This window comes from Furipterus horrens, unplaced genomic scaffold (assembly GCF_987537825.1).
Source record: "Furipterus horrens unplaced genomic scaffold, mFurHor1.1.pri manual_scaffold_11, whole genome shotgun sequence".
Taxonomy (NCBI): Eukaryota; Metazoa; Chordata; class Mammalia; order Chiroptera; family Furipteridae; genus Furipterus; species Furipterus horrens.
The window spans coordinates 57,781,812-57,801,996 of record NW_028327181.1 but is presented as its reverse complement, the minus strand read 5'-3'; the positions used below and the strand labels follow the sequence as shown (position 1 = coordinate 57,801,996).

Here is a 20,185-nt window from a genome sequence, read left to right as displayed (position 1 = left end):
GAGCTACATCAGCCAGGGCCATACATTATTTTAAGGAGGAAAATATGAGTAGAGGTTTCCAGTGCTGAAATAGAAATCTGAACGATAACTGATGACTTGCTGGAGGCTCAACGTAGACAACTCTGAGAGTCAAAAACTCCAGGGAACCCAGTCATACGTGGGCGGGGTGGGGCCAGTGCACAACACTGAGGTTTACCTCCAGGAGCTTCACCAAGTTCCTACAGTAAATACTGGAGAAAAATATCTTTGCTTCCCAGCAGGGCGAGGGGAAAAAGGAACCATTTTTTAAATACACCAGAGCACTCCATTCTTCTAATAAGGCCTGCCTTCAAGAGAGACTAGTTAACCACAGCCTAATCTACTAGGGTATTATCGGGGCCTAACTTACTCGGGTGGGGGAAGGGAAATACTCAATACTTGAGCCCACTCTAGCTATCCTGTCCCACCTAAGGCAGTTGAAAAAAAAGCTGAGAAATACTTGTGAAGTTCACAGGCCAGGGCACAAGCCCACTAAGAGACTGAGTGAGACCTGCTGACAGGGTGACAGAACACTTCCCCTCCCCCACACTTCACTACCACACAACTAAGCACCTATTAACAGCAATTCCTTTTACCTAAACCATTGTGTCCAGCTGTCAGAAAACATTACCAAGCACACCAAAAGGCAAAAACCACAATCTGAAGAGACAGAGCGAGCATCAGAACCAGACATGGCGAGGATGTTAAAATGATCAGACCAGGAAATTAAAATGGATAAAGTAAACAGCATGCAAGAACAAGGACAAAGAACATGGGCAATGTAAATGGAAAGATGGAAATCCTAAAAAAGAACCAAAATGCAATGTTAGAGATCAAGCACTGTAACAAAAATGAAGAATGCCTTTGATGGCTCATTAGTAGAGTGAACTTGGCTAAGGAAAGACCAACTCTCTGAGCTAGATAAATCAATAGAATCTCAAAAAGCAAACAGAACACCTCTGGCTGGTGTGGCTCCGTGGGCTGAGCACCAGTCTGCGAACCGAAAGGCTGTGGCTCGATTCCCAGTCAGGACACAGGCCTGGGTTGCAGGCCAGGTTCCCGGTTGGGGGCATATGAGAGGCAACTGATCAATGTTTCTCTCCCTCTCTTTCCCCTTCCCACCCCCTCTCTCTAAAAATAAATAAAAACTTAAGAAAAAAAAACCAAAAACTGAAAAATAAAAATAGCACAGTAAAATGATCTAATGACCATAATACTTGATAGAAACTATTTTGATCTGTAATACAGAAATAGAGCTAAGTCTGTCAGAAGATTGTGACCTTCTGTTAAAGATTCTGACCGTTTAACAGAGGGTCCCACAGGATTAAGGTCTTTAGGTTTTAAAGACTGACAGCTATGCTATCACACATCCTTGATCGCCACACTCTTTATCTTCAAAATGACAACCTATTGAAAATGATCTTTAAGTCCTTCCAACTCTGCTGATATCTTGTTTTCAGCTTCCACAAATCCCTAACGTCTGATAATACATTTTTCCCCACACAAAATATGACAAAGATACTGGTCTGCTCCTCATCAGACTAAAGTGTTTATTACCTCAGAGTCATGAAAATAAATGCAAAACAGCACCCATGTGTGCAGCTGGTAGAGCTCTTCCATGAGAAGCCATCCCCAGACTCAGTTTCAGAGCCTGAGCTGTCTTCTCACTACCTGACAGAGAGATCTGATCAGATCCCTGGGGAGGAGGAGGGACAGGCCGCAGAAGGCTGCCCAAGGCAATGGTAAGCAGTCTAGGATGAGATTGGCTGAGCAGCTGAACGCCTCCAGAGAGCAAGGAATTGTGAGCCAAAATATTTAAAATAAGAGGGGGCTTTCGGGCTTTCTTCCTTGAGGATGCCGGGATGATCACGCTGCAGCTGCCTGCGTCTCCCAACGGACGGTAAAAAGGAGGAACTCCAGGCACAGCCTAGGATCGAGCTGGCCTGGCAGAAGGTGGCAGGGTTATTCTTCTCTGGGTGTTCTAGAAGGGACAGGCTTTGAGACAGAACCCTGCCATTCTTCCAAGGTTGTGTAGCTTTTGTATCTTATGTTGTTTTAGTGTGTAAACTAATCTTATAGAAATAAGATAATTAAAAACTAACCAGGGGAATGATAGGAAACTCAGGAGTTAAAAGATTTTAGCTTAATTGATAGACTTAGGTGACTAATGGCATGTGGAAAGCTGTTATTCCAAAATTTATATAGCTTTTGAATAAAGGCTCCTTTCCTTTATGACCAAAGCTTTGCCTCCAGAATTTTGCCTAGAGGGTGGTGGCAGGCAGCAGGATCCCACTTGCTATTTGGTAACAACAGGACTCAACTGGAAAGCTCAGGGGATGTGCTTCCCAAGTGAGACCCAGATATGGCTGTCCCACGTTGTAGCCAGCATACACACCACAGCCAGAGCAGGACTCCAGCACTTAAGTGAGGCCAAAGGGCCATCAAAACCTCTCTGCCTGCCCAAAACACCGAGTTTCTTTCCTGTGAGTGTTCAAGCACTAAGGTCACCAATGTTTCGGGGGAAATTCTATATGGAGCGGAAGGCTGGACAAATTTATCTTTAAGCCCTCTTCTAATTGAGTTACAGATGGTGGTAGCCCTGGCCGGTAGCTTAGCAGGTTAGAGCACCATCCCAATATGCCAAGATTGCAGGTTCGATCCCTAGTCAGGGCATATACAGGAAACAATCGATGCATAAGTAAGTGGAACAACAAATCAATGTTTCTCTTTCTCTTCCTCTCTCTCTCTCAAACCAGTAAGTAAAATATTTTTAAAAGGCAACCCATGAATGCATAATAAATAAGTGGAACAACAAATAGGTGTTTCTCTCAAATCAATAAATTTTTTAAAAATGCTGGTTACTTCCTAGGGCTGACCCTTCAGGACTTATTTACATAGCTGAACTTCAAAAGGATTAAGTTCTAGGTTTGAGAGCAGGAGGGAGCAAAGCAACAGAGAGGGAGGAAGAACAGAAAGAGAGCTGTTTTTTCTTCTACGGAAGTGAAGTGGGGGGAGGAAAGGACTTGAGGACCTGGGTTTAGGAAAGTGATGAAAGGATCCCAAGGCGACAGTGGTTTAAGAGGCCAGATCTGAGTAGAAGAAATGGTCCTGTTTCTCATCGTCTCTTCCCCTTTCCCCCGTCCAAACCCACAGGTCTCCAGAGTGCCCCAAAGCTGCCCCGGCAGAGGTGAGGGGACACCGCTGCTTACAGCCAGCACCAATGGGGCCTACTCAGTAGCCATTCTCTCCTTTTAGATTTGGTTCAGAAATCATGACTGCTCTAAGCTAATCAAGACAAAGCTTGACTGTCCCCTTTGCCAGTGACTGGCATGAGATCCCGTTCTTATTAATGTCATATATGGAGATATGTGCTGGGTGTTTTTAGGAAAATTTCACTCCCTGGAAAGGGAAGACACATGAAGAGAAGATCCTTTTGCTACTGACTTCTTGCTTCCTGTGTTCTGCCATGTGAAAAAATAGCCCTGGCGGCTCTGTCCTGGCCATGAGGGAAGGCATCACCAATACACAGATGGGTGCACAAGACTCAAAAGAGTCAGGCGACAGACCCTGGTCTGCCCCCCTTACTAGGTAAACAACAGATGCCGAGTCTTCCTTCACTTGCAGCTGAAAGACACCTGGGTACACAGCTCTTCATACTCCTAGATTCGCACCTAAGTCAGGTGCGTATTGTCAAGAACTACTACTTAATACTTTGCTTAAGGTATTGAATTTAAAGAAAATAATGATAAGAAACAACAGATGCCGAGTCTTCCTTCACTTGCAGCTGAAAGACACCTGGGTACACAGCTCTTCATACTCCTAGATACGCACCTAAGTCAGGTGCGTATTGTCAAGAACTACTACTTAATACTTTGCTTAAGGTATTGAATTTAAAGAAAATAATGATAAGAAATCTATACTGTAGAAATAAAAATATCAGTAAGAAGAGGAAGTAGATAAATAATTTATTTAAGAAGATGCATAGAAACTGTTAACAGTATTTCCCTTTGGGAAGATGGAGTTGGGGCGTGAGAAGGGGGCAGTGAAGAAACCATTATTTTTCATTTGGTATCTTTCTGTAAAGCTTCGATGTTCTTCTAAGCATTACTTCTATGTTTTAAAAATCTGGGCAGTGGGATAATTGGGGCATTTCTCTTTCTTCCATATCATTTTCTGTATTAGAAATGCTTAAAAACAAAGGGCTGTTATTCCTGACATGTCTAGAACTACTCCTTTCTCCTCTTCCTCCCGAAAGGAAATCAGAGGATCTAATATGCAGCAATCCAGTCTCACTCTCTTAGCATTCCTTCCAGTAATGAATCATGCCTAAGTGAAGAGCTGACAGCCAGATCATCTCTGAAGCCAGCAGCACATCTAGGTGAGTGTAAACAAGCATGACAACTAAGGGGCGGACATACAGCATTTAGGCCATAGATCGCAGACCTCCGTTTGACTTGTGGTCCTACTTCTGCAAAACAAATCCCAAGAGTTCTAGTATTTAGTCTAAGACTTGTCAAAGGAGGATGCATTCCTGAGTAATGTAACTATTTCATATTGCAACTAAATGCTGACACTATGCACTAGAAAGAGTTAATAGATACAGACAATAATTTCTCATTTCACAAATATTTTTTTAAAATATCTTTCAAATCAAAGTATGCATAGTTGTTGGTTCCAGCCTAGTTATTTAGGCTTAGAGTTCCCCAGCTTAGGCCTCTTAATTGCCTCATTTCAGAGATGGAAAAATTGAGGCACAAGCCAACTAGCTCAAAGTCACAGAGGCGGTTGGTGGCAGAGTCAAGATCAGAGGTGATAAGACTAAGACCGGAACAGGGCAACAGCAGAGGATGTGTACAGGGGCTCAAAGACGAGGCACAGTTTTCCTGTTACACTACCCAGAAAACTGGAAAACAGACAAAGATTACCTTAGTTCTGTGGTTCTCTGCATTCAGCCCCTCATACAGATTTTTGTCGAAAGATATTTCACCAAGGATCTGCAGTTCAGTTACATCTCTTAGAATCTATAAGTGAGGGGAGGAGAGAAGAAACATGTTTTAGACATGGACTTGCTCTTTTGTTTTGTTTTTTTGATTTATTGATGACAGCCATTCTTTTTTTCTTTTTTAACTGTTGTTCTTACAGGTGTCCCATTTTCCCCCAATTCCTCTCCCCTGTCCCGCTCACCCCCACTTCTCCCACAGTCAATCCCCGCCCTGTCGTCCATGTTCATGGGTCATTTATTCTAGTTCCTCGACTAAACCCTTCCCCTTCTTTCCCCACTTCCCCCAACCCCAGCACCCGGTCACTGTCAGTCCGTTCCCTGTTTCCATGCTGGACTTACTATTTTTGTACAGCATTCACTACCTTTCCTATAAACCTGTTCCATCTCCAGTATTCCTTAGCTTAGTTAATGGCCTTGACAACCTCAGACTTACCCAAGCAAGAAACCTGTAGTTATTCTTCCACTTCTTTTCCCTTTCTTTTACCTCATGTCCCACCCTCACCCACCCGCCCCAACTCAGCTTTCTTGACAATTTTTCCTTTTTTTGAGCCTCTCTTGCACCTGTCTCTTTTTCTCCATCCCCATAGTTACTTCTTCAGTTCAGATTTCATCAGTCACCTGGATCACTGCAAGACATTCATCTAGATTGTAGTTCCCCCTTTAGAATGAGTGATCAAGGAAGGCCTCTCTAAGAAGGTAACATCTGAACTAAATATAAGAAACATGCCCATAAAAATATGGGAGAAGAACAATGTCACGCCAAAGAACAAGTACAAAGGTCCTGTGGCCAGAACAACACGGCACAGAACAGCTGGAGCAGAAGAAGAGGAGAGTTTTAAGAGATGAAGTTTAAGAAGAAATCAGAGACCAGATCATGCAGTGCCTTGCAGGCCGCTGAAAAAGTATGGACTTCAGTCTAAGTGTATTCATTTGCTTTTATGAGCTGTTATGTGAAGAATGTCTGGAGAGGGCAGGGTGAGTGCAGAGACAAGGGGAGCAGACAGAAGGGCGCTGCAGTAGCTGGGCAAAAGAAGGGGGCCTGAACTGCAGTAGCAGTAGCAGTGGAGGGGGAGAGAGGTGAATGGATTTAGAATATGTTTGGGAGGTGGAATGACAGAGTTTGCTGTTGTAAGAGATAAGATATGGGCAAGTCAGAAAGCAAGGAGGCCCAAGGGATTCCTAGAAAGTACCTGCAGCGGTACGCGTCCCTAAGTATTGGGGAAGGGAACAGGTTGGGGCAGAAGGTGGCTCAAAAGACGTTACATTTCCGGTGCTAGTATCGTGCCCGTGAGTGGCAGGATAATCAAACCCTGAGCATTTCACAGTCTCAAGTACCTGCTTAGCTTTGTCTACGGCGATCTCTACAGCTACCGTTACATTTTCTTTATCTGAAGTGATGGTACAGCTCACTGAATGCCACTCCTCCACATGCTGGAAAAGGAAAGCAGTTAGTACAATCCCTCTTCGTATGGAAAAGCCGGAAGTTGAACACAGCACACAGAGCACCTTAAGATCCCAGGATACAGGGTGTGAGCAGCTACATCGCTCCCCTTGGCCGATGCAAAGCCCTGCTTGTGCTTTCGGCGCGGGGGTGGGGGTGGGGGGGGTAGGTTAATGTCCGGGCCTCTCGTCGCCCACTTCAGGCCCTCCTCCCTCCCGCGGCCTCTCGCGCCCGCTGCGCTCACCTGAATCTTATGGCTCCCGCAAGCGCGCCTCCGATTCTGGGTGCACACAGTGTGAGCCTGAAACGAGAACCATTGCCGCGACCCATTGAGGAAGCGAAATCCCCGGAGTAACCCGCCCTCCGCCCGCTCCCGCGAGTCCGTCGTGATACGCATGCGCGTACGGAGGGCGCTAGGACCCGACATGCGGGCCTGCCAGCCGGCGCGCCTGCGCTGGGCGTCACTGTCCAGGGGCCGTCTCGCGGTGTTTGCATTTAAATCGTTTGGCGGGTGCGAGCTATGGCGGCATCACTCCCGCGACACAGGAATCGGCTGTTACGAACGTATGGCGCTGCAGGCGGCTGGGGGCCTCGGTGGCGCCCAGGCCGGGCAGGTGCGCAATGGTTCGCGCCTCAAGATCCGAAGCGTTTCTTCAGCAGCACCAGCAGCAGCAACGCCAGCAGCGACGACCCCTCGCAGTCTGTCACTTCCGACGATTCGGAGGACCCCGACTTCTGCAGCCAGGTGGGTCAGCGGCGGAGGAGACCTGGCGGTCGGCGAGCTGGCGGTCGACCCTCCAAGGACCAGCCGAGCCTGATCGTGACCCCAAGACGCCTGAGGCCGCGAGCTCGGCCCCCGCAGAAGTGCAGCACCCCCTGCGGCCCATTGCCTAGCAGCCCGGGCCGCTTCAGCCCGGGCCTCAGTGTGTGCAGCCAGTCCAGGGATGGCGGCGAGCTGGGCACCAGTGCCTCCCTGTTAAGCACCCCGGCCTCTGCGGGCCCCGGCTCTGGGTCCCCAGTGCCAGGAGACAGTGTCATCGGCCCCTCCGCCTCTCTGGGTGCAGCTTCCCTGGACCAAGCGCCTCATCCTTGCTCTCAGGAGGCAGCAACAGGAGGAGGCAGGTTCACCAGGTTGACCCACCACACCCGTGCCAACCACAGGTCAGCTCTCTCTAGCTTTGCGGACTCAGGAAACCGTGAGGATTCTGAGTTTGGGACAGATGAGAAGAATATGAGGGAGACCTGCTGTGAAAGGGTTCTGGTGGGGAAGAGACCGGAGAGCCCAGGTTTATCAAGCGTCCGAAAGAAGAGAGCCACAGACCAGGACTCGTGTCTAGAGATTGAGGCTCAAGGGGCCATCCAGACGAAATATGAAGAGGCCAATGGGAAAAGCAGCAGGCCCCAGAGAACGGATCCAAGCCAGAAAAGGAAACATCGGCAGGCGGTGGAAACCTCCCTCCTCCAGTACCACAAGTTCAAAAAGGGCCAAAATGTGGAAAAAGATTCATTTCTTACCCAGAACCTGACTCATTTACAGGACTGCTCTTGGACCAAAGCCAGGGCTTCCTTCAGTTTCCACAAGAAGAAGATCGTGACTGCTGTGTCAGAGCTGTGCAGCAGCTACGCCATTGCCAGCTCTCCCTCTGGGTCCCTCATATTGGAATATTCAAACCCTCCTGTCATGAACAGAGCAAACAGGGCTTCCTCCCCCGGGCGCTCCTCTTCCATGTATTTACTAAGCCCTTCAAAGACACTACATGTCACCGACAAAAAGGCGTTTTATGCTGAAAAGGTTTATAGGGAATGCAACCAGGAGGGTCCTCTCCCCTTCAGTTCTTGCCTTTCCACGGAAAAACTGGAATACTGTGAGAAGATTGGGGAAGGGGTGTTTGGCGAAGTGTTTCAAACAACTGCTAATCATATACCTGTAGCCCTAAAAATCATTGCTATTGAAGGACCAGATTTAATCAATGGAACCCATCAGAAAACTTTTGAGGAAATCCTTCCAGAGATCATCATCTCCAAAGAATTGAGCCTCTTGTCTGATGAGGTATGCAATCGCACAGAAGGCTTTATTGGGCTGAACTCAGTGCACTGTGTTCAAGGACCTTACCCTCCCTTGCTCCTCAAAGCCTGGGATCACTATAACTCGACCAAAGAGTCTGCAAATGACCGCCCTGACTTTTTTAAAGAAGATCAGCTCTTCGTTGTGCTAGAATTTGAGTTTGGAGGGATTGACTTAGAGCGAATGAGAAAGGAGTTGTCCTCCATAGCTACTGCAAAGAGCATTCTACACCAGGTCACTGCGTCCCTTGCCGTGGCAGAAGCATCGCTGCACTTTGAGCACAGAGACTTACACTGGGGGAACGTGCTCTTAAAGAAAACTAGCCTCAAAGAAGTCCACTACACCCTCAACGGGAAGACAAGTACGATCCCCACCCGCGGGCTGCAAGTCAACATCATTGACTACACCCTGTCACGCTTGGAACGGGATGGGATCGTGGTTTTCTGTGACATTTCCATGGATGAGGACCTATTTACAGGTGAGGGTGACTACCAGTTTGAGATCTACAGGCTAATGAGGAAGGAGAACAACAACTGCTGGGGTGAATATCACCCTTATAGCAATGTGCTCTGGCTACATTACCTCACAGAAAAGATTCTGAAAGAAATAACTTTCAAGACAAAATGTAACACCCCTGCCATGAAGCAAACAAGGAAAAAGATCCTGCATTTCCATAGGACAATGCTGAACTTCAGCTCTGCCACTCACCTGCTCTGCCAACACAGACTATTTAAGTAAGTCAAAGGGGCCTTACCACCCCAAAAAGAGGGGCCACTAGTCTTGAAAGCCCCCAGTGATATTTTCAATCTCTATCCCCAGAGGAGGGTGAAATTCCCATTCTTCCCATGTTTCTAGTTAGCTTTTCAAATAAGAATTTTGTTTCCAAGTGGAAACTGAAATGTTTATGGAAATGTTTAAACAACAGACATTATTTTAAAATAAACTGCACATGAGAACGAGTGTTTACAACTTATAAGCCCTCTTTCAGTCAGCAGAGTCCATTCTGTAAGTTTCTTTCCATTATTTTCATTTTTGAACCTTGAAATTTTATGTAGCCTAAGGAAAAAAGAAATTCAGGAAAGCCCAAGACCTCCAGTTGTCATACTGATCAGAGCCTCTAGTTATCATCAGGCTGACTTTGGGAACCGTACTACAGATGAGGAGTCAACTGACATCAAAGCAGAGACCAAGACAGATAGACTGGAGGGAGAGAGAAAAGGAAGATGGTAGACAGTTTATAGGGAGACATGCAAGAAATACCACATATTTGTCACGTTCATTTGCCAATCACAGAGGAGTAGAATTTAGCAATGTTCAAAATAAATGGCTACTAAAAAGATTTGAATTTTTGCTTATTTTTCATCAAGGGAAAGAAAACAAATGTTGCTTTAAGAGCTGGGTGGTTGATATTACTCCTAATGTATTCCCAGGTTAACTAATCTTGTTTTTACTCTTTCTAGAACCCTAGTTTTTATACCTTTGAGAATTCATAGTCACTCTGGAAAGAGATGTGATTGGGATAGAGTAAAGAACTACATCTAAGTACCTGAGTCTTTGTCAGGTTCTTCACTCTTATAAGCTGGAGACCTTGTAATTTGATGGGAACACAGATTTGCAGCTGGAATTCAGCTTTAAAGGAATTTTCCCCATGTATCTGCAAAGTAAAGAGTGGGAAGTCAAAGTTGGTGTTGCCTTGCCACTTGTAGTTTTGCAATGATAAGTTTTAAGCACTTACATTGAAGGGGAATTCTTTGTGGTCAGAGAGCTCCTGGCTTGTATTCACATACATCACTGATGGTCTGCAATTGAGGGGACATGTGTTAGCCTCAAGGCCCCTTTGTTTTAAGTGAACCTGAATGCTACCAGTTGCATCCACTAGGACAGATTCCTTAAGCTAAAGATCAAAATGTAAATTGGTGGTAGGGCAGCTGGGATCAGGTAGAATATTTGAATTGTATATATTTGGGCTGGTTCTGTGTAAAATTATTCTTTGCAGCGGCCTTACTTTTCTCCTTCCTTATTTTTCAATCCCATAGCCCCTGTCTTTTTCCTTCCTTAGCATCATGTCAGTACCCTTTTGTAGCAAGACTGGTTAACACTACTACTTTGATTACTACCATGGGTTTCTAGGCAACTATTAAAGTCCTAGAGATCAGTGGGAGCTTCCTCTTAAAGAAAGGCAGTGCCCACATCCAGCCTGCCCACCAGTTCCATCCACAACAGAATGCCTGAAGCTGTCCCGTAGGTGTTGGCCCCTTGGAGGTACTTACTTGGGAAGAGCTGCAATGAAGGCATGCCTGAATTCAAGGCTGTGGGTTTTTGTAACCAAAGACGGCCTTTCGTTGGCACTAAGAAATAAGAGTGTCAGTTCACAGCGCACCTGCTTTGGCTGCCTACATATGGCCACTCCTGTGCGTCGGCCCCCCAGGGTCATCAGGGTCAGATAAGAAAAGACTTGCAGAGTGCAGAAGAGTTGATAGAAGACCATACTTGGAGAAACATTGATTTAAAAGGGTCTCTCAACCCTCAACAATAATGACATTTTGGGTCAGATAATTCTTTATGAGAGACTCCTGTATATTATAAGATGTTAAGCAGCATCCCTAGTCTCTGCCCACTAGATGCCGATAGGACCGCCCAAGTTGTGTCAATCAAAAATATCTTCAGGTATTGCCTCTGGGGTGCAGAATCACCCTCATTTGAGAACCCTTTCCCAACACTTCTCCCTTACCCCCAAACAGAGGTTTTGCAGATGACAGAGCTTCCCTAAAGTTGAACGAACCAGGATTAGAACTCCAATCCAAGGCTCATTCTACCAGACTACTGTAGTGTTACTATAGTTTTTACAATAAAAGGATGTGTTAAATATCTGTGGGGACCAAGTGCCTTCTCTGGGATCAGTGAGGCGCTCCTCTTCCTGGGCAGTTAGTGAGCCCTAGCTCTGGTGCCTGCACACAGCAGGGCCATAGCCTGGGCCTGCTCTGTCACAGGAACTACTTACTTTGTGATGTTCACAGTAATGTTAGCTGTCCTGTTTGAAAAGGCACTCTCCTCTAATTGCCAGACTACTGAAAAGTTTGCCTATTTAAAAAAAAAAAAAAAAGTTTTTTGATTCTTCTCTATTCACAATTCACACTGCCTCCTCCTAACTAGACAGGCCTAGGAAGCAATATATATTCCTCACGTTTTTGTATCATAACATGCTTCCACATTAGTCCATGTAAGCCTCTTGTTTCCCTTTTATAACTAAAGGAACATCTGAGAGGTTCCCACAGCACAAAGATCATCACTGGCACATCAGAGACTCGGCTCAGGACCACTAACTTTGGGTCTGATGATGCTTCCATACCTCCCACTGCTTCACTCTGCTGTGCACCTGTGGTGCATCCCCCAGCCACCACTCCCTACTTGCAGAACAAACTTGGCAGTGCTGAGCACAGCTAAGGACTGACTGACTGTACAGTAAAGGGAAGAGTGGAGACCACGACTGAAGTTCCAGTGAGACTGGGAAGTAGAGGACAACAACTGTAGGGCAGTGAGAAGAGCCAGCCAATCAAAACAGACTCACAGATGACCTCCTGAGTATGGGGTGACCAATCTTGCAGTTCATGACCAGGACAGAAGCAGTTGGCTTAGGGTCATCGCACTGAATGTTTGGAGAAGGAGGCTGTTAACACAGAAAAGACCGTTATTAAAAGGCAAAAAAGGAGCAGTTTCCTCAAACAAATTTACAGTGCCATTTGCTGATTTTTCTCCCATGCAAGCCACCCTGCCAGGAGCTGAGTACACAAATCACACTTGGTCCCTGTCTTCCTCAACCTGGGCAGGAGGGCTCAGTAGTAGATGGTTGAGGAGTTTAAGTACAAGGTCTAAGGAGTGGTTCTGTGAGAGAGCTATAGAGAAAGGCGGTAGAGAAAGAGATGAATTCCAACTTGGAGGAATCTGAGAGTCTTCATGGGGAAGGAGACATTGGAATGGGGCCTCAGGCCGATGCAAATTTAACCTACTGAGGTGGCTGGAAGGCTAGCAGGAGCCCCAGCACCACCCTGCCGCCTTTTTCAACCACAGTTCCTCATCTGGACCACTGACTACAGAAAAGGGTTTGAGCAACTGCTACTTTCCTAATTCTCCCAAGGAGGGTGCATCACCAGTCCGTTCTAGAGGCTTAGGAGATCATTTCATTCTTTTCATATCATGAGTGCTATCCTACCCCAAATAGCCTAAGGCCATCAGGGACAAAGCCAGGTTTACTGACTCATTACAATGAGGAAAGGTGCACTGGTGTGTCTTACCAAACAAAGGAAAAGACCGTTATTAAAGGACTGGGGAAGGGTGGTGTTCAGGTGAAATGTAAATGAAGCAGTGTTTTGATAAGCTCAGAATAAAGCATGGCTGCCTCAGCTGGTATGGCTCACTGACGCGCCCTCCCATAAACCGAAACGTCCAGGTTTGATTTCCAGTCAGGGCACATGCCTGTGTTGCAGATTAGGTCCCAGTTAGAGCATGTGTGAGAGGCAAGGAGCTGATTTTTCTCCCCTACCCCGTTCCCCTCTCTAAAATCAATAAGCATGTCCTCGGGTGAGGACAAAATAAATAAAGCAGGGCTGTGTGTAAAAGGGTCACTCATCAGTGTGGACTGCAAAGTGGACCCAGGGATCCTTTCCTTTGGAAACTATTAATATGGACGTGAAAAGTTTTGTCCAGAAATGCATTATGTGTGGTGCTGTATCTCAGGTGGATCTAGGCTGTTTTTCTTTGTCAAAGTGACTTAGATTGTCCAGGCAAGAGTGAGATGGTTATACAACTTCAAACAGCGAAGTCTGATTGGCAATGATTTTCAAGAACAACATTTCTTGGTATTATGATACTTTACAGCTGAAGGATGTCCTTGGGAAACATACCGTCTCTTAGTATTTTGCAGCTGGCTTTGGGTCTGCAATCCCAGGCTGATGAATGGCAGGGCAGACTTCTAATTTTTAGTCCTAGCTAATCTGTTAGAGATCATTTCTCTCTCAGATCCTGGCTTAAGGAAGGCTGCAGGCAGAGAGGAGTGATTGTGTAGCAAAACGGCACCATTGAAGGTTTGTGGGACAGAGTGGCATGACTGGATCCACGGCATATAGTTGGACTCGTCTAGTTAATAACCATTTATTGGCCTTGGCCAAGAGGAGGCTGGAGGCAGTTAGGGGGTTGCCATAGAAAAGCAGGTAGGCAGGGAGCAAAAGCCATGAGTGGCGTGTTTCCAAAACTGCTGTCATAGTTACCTTTTGTATCCTCTTAAACTGTAGGGTTCTGGGGTAATTCACAGCCATGCTTGTCATGTAGGAATCCTCCCCAGAGTTAGTTAGGTTAACGTTCATCGTCAGCTCCTTTGTGACACCCACCACCAATTCCTGCCTGCACAGCGTAGGCAAATAGGTAAGTGTTACCAGTTTGTTCTATAAATACCTCGATGCGACGCAATAGCACATTCTTAACTAACTTCTTAGATAAGTGGCCTAAAGGATTCATTTAGCTTAGATTTTCTTCCCCTTAATGTAAGCAAACACCTGGACCTTCATACCCACCTCAGTGGCTGTGTGAGATAATAATCATGGCTACTATTTATTTAGTATTTACCATGTGCCAGGGACTGTGCTAAATGCTTCACATGCTCCATTTATCCTCATAATAATCCTATGAAATAGGACAGTTATTCTCCATTTTATAGAGAAGGAAATAGAAGCCAAGAGAGGCTCACTAATTTGCTGCCTAAGGTCTAACAGCCTCAAAAAAGAAAATGGGAGAATTGGATTTAAATCCCCTTTCAGCCACTTCATTACACAAATCCATCCATTTCACATATATTTATGGAGTAGCGTCTGTGTGCCAGATACCCTGCTCAACACTTGAGGACAGCGGTGCACCAGACAGACCCTGCCCCTGCCCGTCTCTTGGCCTTAGCTGTCTCACCCACAAAATCATTCAGGCCCTTCCAGCTCAGAGGCTACAGTTTATAACATGAGTCTGTTCAGTTCGGTGAAGAGAAAACATGGGGATTTGTGAGTGCTTCCTTCAGTCTGCTGAGGTGCTGTGGGGCCCCAGAGTGCAGAACAACTATCAGTAATTGAGGTCTGCAGGAAAAGGTATTAATTGTACAAAGAAAATTTTCTAACCATCTGAAACAGTCAAAGATGGAATATGTAGTTCTGGGAAGTAACCATGTGTTTTGTGTTGTTTTTGTTTTTATCACAGCTGAGAAGAGGACAGACTGGAGAGAGAGCGAGGTCAGAGACAGAGCCAGCTGTGGCGATCCATCTGGGACATGACATGCCTCAGACAAGACAATAGTGGCTGGGATGGAGAGGCGGGGCAACGGCCAGAGATGGTAGGGCCAAGCTTTCCAGCAGAGCAAAACGGAGCGATAACTCAAGGACTAGTCCTAAGTTCAAGCCTGCACGACCCATGGGGGAGAGAGACCACAGGCGAAAGGCCAGAGGGAAGAAGTTGACCAGAACAGTTCCATCTGGGACATGATGAGAGGTGTTTATGGGATAACAATGTAGAGATGTTGAAACATCAGTTGACTATACTGTTCCAGAACTCAGAAGAGAGATCTAAGAGTCATCAGAATATTTTAACAGGGGTTCTTCGCCTGAGGCCCAGGGGCAGTTTCAGAGGCCCTGGATGCAAACTCTGATGTATGCACATGCGGCCTTCTAGGGAGAAGGGTCTGTGGTTTTCTTTAGTCTTTAGGATATCTTTGTCCACAAAAAAGGTCAAAAACCACTGAAACTTTGGAACGCTAAAGATTAGGCATTTTTACTAATACTTTTGAGAAAAGAAGAGACTGCTTGCTGTGTACACTAGGGGGTGATGTAGGGCAGCTGTGTGCGCTGTATCTCTAGTTCACGGGGAATCAGCTGAGAGGGCAGTTCTTGGCTGTGATTAAAGGCCCTGCTGGGAACAGCTGTGTCTGCTTGTTAGGCTGGATTCCAAAGCACTTAGAAGTCTTGAAGTGGATGCTTAGTGACTGAGATGGGCAGTGCTAAGCCATCCACTTCTGAAGCACAAGTCCTGCAAATGTCTATGAGGAAACTTACCAGAATCGGGGAACACTGTCCTTCCCCACAGACACCAACTCCAGCCACTGGCTACCGGGACCACGTTACACACAGAGCACTAGCAGCCAGGAGGGCATTTAAAGACCACCGCGTGTCCAAGGCCAAACTCATGATCTCTTCCTCCCCACTGGGCCTTCCAAAATCATTCTTCCAATGGCACCACCATCATTCTAGAGTTCAGTGTGGTCCCATAGAACTTTCACAGTAGTGGAAATAGTCTGTAGCTGTGTTGTTTAATGTCACTAGCATTATGTGGGTATGGAGCCTTTGAAATGTGCATAGTACAGCTGAGGGACTGAAATTCTTATTTTATTTCATTTTAATTAATTTTCATTTAAATTGGACAGCATAGTCCAATTTAAATGAATTCAGCCTGCTGCTCAGGCTGAAACCTTGAAGACCTCTGAGAGCCCTCTCATTCCCTCACTCCCCACATCCAATCTGTCATTGAGTCCTGTGGGCTCTGCTTTCAGTATAACCACCCTCATTGCTACCAACCTGGCCCAAGTCGCCATCACTCCTCGCCTGAGATATTGTAAGAGCTCCTTCCTATCTCCCTGCTCCCACCTTTGCGGCTACAGTCTATTCTCAACACAACAGCAAGAATGATCCTGATAAAAAGGAAAGATCATGCCATTCCTCTGGCTTCCCAGCTCACAGTAAAAGCCCTGTCGGGGGCCTAGGCACCCCATGTGACCTTCCCCCTGCCCACACACTCCTCTCCCTCCTACGGCAACCACACGGTGTCCTGGCCACCCGTCCCCCCTCCGGGCATGTTCCTGTCTCAGGGCACTTGGCAGTTACTCTTCCTTCAGGTACCCACAGAGTTCATTCCTTGGCTTCCTCCTGCATGTACCAAAATGTCTCCTCAGGGAGCCCGTTCCTGACCGCTCTGTTTAAAACTGCCACCCCATTTTCTCCCAGCACTCCCTCCCACTTTCCCTGCCTTACTTTTCATCATAGTATATCTTGACAATGTTATATTTACTTATTATCTTCTCCCCCTAAAAGCAGTGGGAGGGCAGGGCTTTTTGTCTGTGCTTTTCCACTGATGCATCAGCAAGTACCTCGCGTGCTTGGTACAGAGGAAACATCCCATATATATTTAATGAGTTAAATAATTTGGTTAAAACGTGAGTCAGGAAAGAGGTTACCTCTAACTGAGGTGGTCCGAGGAGCAAGAGACACTGGGTTATGAAAACAGCATTGCCTGGGATGTCAAGAGACCTGAGTTCAAGTCTACCAGATACCACTGAACCCATGCAGACTCTCAACTACTGAGTCTGTTCTCTAATCTATAAAATGGGAAAGCAAATCTCTGTGTTACCTGCAAATCTCTGTGTTACCTCCCTCGTGAGGTGGCTGAGGAAGCAAGGAAATAATAAATTCAAAAGCCCTTTGTGGGCCATGAGGGGAAGGGAAAGGGAGTGAGCAATCGGTCCTGATCAGGGGTTTGCCCAGCTAAGCCTTCAGGAGGAAGTTAATGGCAGAAACTGTGATGACTGGAATCAACTCACTGAGAGGTGGTGGTGGCCAACTGTAACTCAGGAACACAAAACAGCTTGTTCTTGCAGGCCTTCTCATAGGACAGCTGTAATGACACAGAAAGGGGCAGAATCAGCCCAGGGACCCCGCCAGCCCTGGCAGCCTTGCCTCGTGATCTCTCTGGGACACGCCTGTCCCTCCTGCTGACTCTTGAGAAGTGCAGTTACAGGGAGGTGAAGGCTGACAGGCTGGGATTGTGTCCACATGGCCAAGAGAGCTGTGACTGACATTCCTTGACCTGTCCGAGGTAGGAGGAATGTCACGTAACAGATGACAGGTGACAGAAGGGGGTGTGTTTTCTCCTACAACACAGGTATACCACAAGACAGGCCCCTGGCCAACATCTAAAATGGGGTGACATGCATGGAATGGTGGGAGCGCCTGTCACATATCACAAAAATTAAGCCGCAACACTTACAACTCACCACTTTGAAATTTTGAGGAGGAAAACCTATATGAAGAAAAGCTTCCTTAGTCCTTTCAAGTAGAGGTAGGAACAGCAGGGGCACAAATGGAGGATACTTAACCAAATATTGTCAAGGGCCAGTCCTGCAGGGTCCCCTGGCCCCATGGCTAGTCTTCCCTGTAGGTTAAATATTCCCCTTGCTATCTTGCCTGCACTAAAACAAACTAATTCAGAAAGTCACATTGGGACCAGAGGCCCAGTCAAGGTTGAAAAGCCCTAGTTGAGGTTGAAAAATCAAACTTTCTAAAAAATCTGCCTATGTTTTTTTATTTTGAAGGAAACACAGTCAGCTCCTTAACTTGGACATCTCTGCATTTATGTCCCGGGCAGCCAGTGACGGTCTCAGGGCTGTATGCAAGGACTCTCACCGTGGCCTGGAGCTGGAATGGGAGCCCAGAGCTAGAAAGCAAAGCTTCTACTTCCTGGAAGAAGGGAGATGCAATTTGCAGCAGTCAGAGCTTGACACTCTGACTGGGTCAACAGTTTCGGGCAAGGTTTTATTTTATTTTATTTTTTTAGTTTTTTCATATAGCCAAGCAGCTTGCTCTCTTTCACCCAATCCCAGTGAGAGAGCAGGGTTAAACTACCTTAAGCTCCCAGGTCGAACTCATTCTCTGGAAACATCTATGTGCCTAAACTAATACCCAATCCCTTCTCCTCATCCATTGTATCAGTGGAATAAAAAATTACTTTGCCAAAACATCAAAGTAATAATTGACTAAGGTAAGAATCATGAATGGATGTTAAACAAGATACATACATAACCTCAAAGCCTCTCCCCATAGGGTGCTTATAAATCACAAAGGGAAATGGCACCATAACGGGACGAAGCAATGTGCCCTGATGTGATGCGCTTAGGAGGACACAGCGTCACTTCTGTGATAGTCTTGCCCCAAGTGCATAATCCGATTCTAATCATGAGGAAACAGCAGATAAATTAAAGCTGTGAAACATTCTACAAAATAACTGGCCTGTACCCTTCAAAACTATTAAAGTCATTAAACAAAGAAAGACTGAGAAACTGTTACAAATTAAAGGAGACTAAACATACATACTGATAAAGTGCAATAAATGATCCTGGATCAGAAAAAAATTTTTTTCTTTTGCTATAAAGGACAGTATAGGACAACTGATGAAATTTAATAAACTAGTAGTATTTTTTTATTATTAATTTCCTGATCAATCATTGCACTGAGGTTGTATAAGAGAATGTCCTTGTTTTTCAGGAACTATATACTGAATATTGCAGAGTAAGAGACATCAAATCTATAACTTACTCTCAAATGTTTCAGAAATATGACTGTGTGTATAAGTGTGTAATATATATGTATAAACATGTATGTACTGTATATAGTGAGAAAGAATGATAGAGCAATGTGAATGATAAAGCATGTGATAAAATGTGAAAACATTAACATTTGGGAAATCTAGACAAAGAATGCATGGGGGTTTTCTGGACTATTCTTATAAGTTTATAGTAAGCCAACTATTTCAAAATAAAGTTTTTAAAAACAGAATTTATATAATTAGTGATAATATACTTATTGCTATAACTTGGTTACATTAGTTCTCCCAATCTTTTTTTGCATCTACCTGCTGTCAATACTAAAATTTTAAAAAATTCTTTATAAAATATACTATTAATAATTTAAAATAAAGTATCTTGCCTAAAAAATTAAGGTGACAATCTTTGTTCATATGGAACCTGATTCTCTCTCTTCCTGGGCAGATAAGCAGTGAAAACATTCACCCTGATTATGTTGCTCTTTTATGTCTATTTACTACTTGTGATTGATACATTGGGCATTGACCAAAACTGGAGCTAAAACCTTATATAATTTAAATAATATAGGGCATTTGGGTAAAAATATTGGATAGTTGGGGCTATCCTATGGTTACCTGGAAATATGTTACCTGCATCTTTTCTGTGCTAGCATGAACTACTTTTGGTTTTTTAGTTTTAATTTTGGAGACTCAGTTCACTCCAACTGACTAATTATTACTCTTTAATGCTCACATTATCACTTCTTTGATCCTGTTGACTTTTCCATACCCCATAAGACTCTAAATGTAGACGGATAGAATATTCTAGGGACCAGGGCCTGGATACAAACAAAATTACCTTAGATATCATAGAACCAGGAAATATGACTGTTTGTTTTCCCTCTCTGATTTCCCTTGGTTGTGAGAAACGTTTCTTGCAACACTACCCGCCCATTAGGGTACAAGTTTGGTGGGCTAGACATTCAGCCCAAAGGCCCTGGGCAGGACCTGAGTAGACAGGTGCACCAAAGGACAACCTCTCTGCAGTTCAGGGCTGATCGCCTCCTATCCAGTCCCCACATGGGACCCCCACCACACTGTCATCAGAGACCCTTGCCATGTCAGGCAATGTATTCATATCCTTTGTTAAACATGTAGCAAGCATGCTCTGTGAACATAAAGGAACCAGCCTTGGGTGGTAGTTGGCAGATGTGGCTACCCACCAGTGAGGCCCATTTGTGCAGTCGGGTGCCCAAATGTGGTCTGAGGACCCTCCCAAGTC

At 45.4% G+C, this 20,185-nt stretch overlaps 2 protein-coding genes across 4 annotated transcripts in view; one reads left to right on the top strand and one right to left on the bottom strand.

The window, feature by feature from the left end:
• ITGAE (integrin subunit alpha E) overlaps positions 1-20,185 on the bottom strand; it is a 59,149-nt gene that overhangs the window by 1,531 nt on the left and 37,433 nt on the right. The window contains exons 20-29 of the mRNA XM_090257331.1: positions 17,147-17,220; positions 13,791-13,923; positions 12,095-12,193; positions 11,528-11,607; positions 10,797-10,874; positions 10,262-10,325; positions 10,073-10,180; positions 6,706-6,762; positions 6,356-6,451; positions 4,944-5,039 (exon numbers count right to left, since the gene is read on the bottom strand). Of these exons, the coding sequence (XP_090113457.1) occupies positions 4,944-5,039; positions 6,356-6,451; positions 6,706-6,762; positions 10,073-10,180; positions 10,262-10,325; positions 10,797-10,874; positions 11,528-11,607; positions 12,095-12,193; positions 13,791-13,923; positions 17,147-17,220 (885 nt within the window). The remainder of the gene's footprint in view (positions 1-4,943; positions 5,040-6,355; positions 6,452-6,705; positions 6,763-10,072; positions 10,181-10,261; positions 10,326-10,796; positions 10,875-11,527; positions 11,608-12,094; positions 12,194-13,790; positions 13,924-17,146; positions 17,221-20,185) is intronic.
• Positions 6,929-19,230, top strand: HASPIN (histone H3 associated protein kinase). 3 transcript variants are annotated; one of them, XM_090257328.1, is made up of 2 exons: positions 6,929-9,260; positions 17,918-19,230. In XM_090257328.1, the coding sequence occupies exons 1-2, from the start codon at positions 6,982-6,984 to the stop codon at positions 18,279-18,281; spliced, it is 2,643 nt and encodes an 880-aa protein (XP_090113454.1). In that variant the 5' UTR covers positions 6,929-6,981; the 3' UTR covers positions 18,282-19,230. The 3 variants fall into 3 exon arrangements, with proteins under 3 accessions (XP_090113454.1, XP_090113455.1, XP_090113456.1); XM_090257329.1 differs by lacking the exon at positions 17,918-19,230 and adding an exon at positions 14,761-14,779; XM_090257330.1 differs by lacking the exon at positions 17,918-19,230 and having other exon boundaries at positions 6,929-9,858.

Bases quoted from the DNA above. Each gene is read 5' to 3' on its own strand.
- HASPIN (XM_090257328.1), top strand. From the start codon at position 6,982: ATGGCGGCATCACTCCCGCGACACAGGAATCGGCTGTTACGAACGTAT. The intron at 9,261-17,917 runs GTAAGTCAAAGG...TTTATTTTGAAG, and splicing joins TGCCAACACAGACTATTTAA to GAAACACAGTCAGCTCCTTA.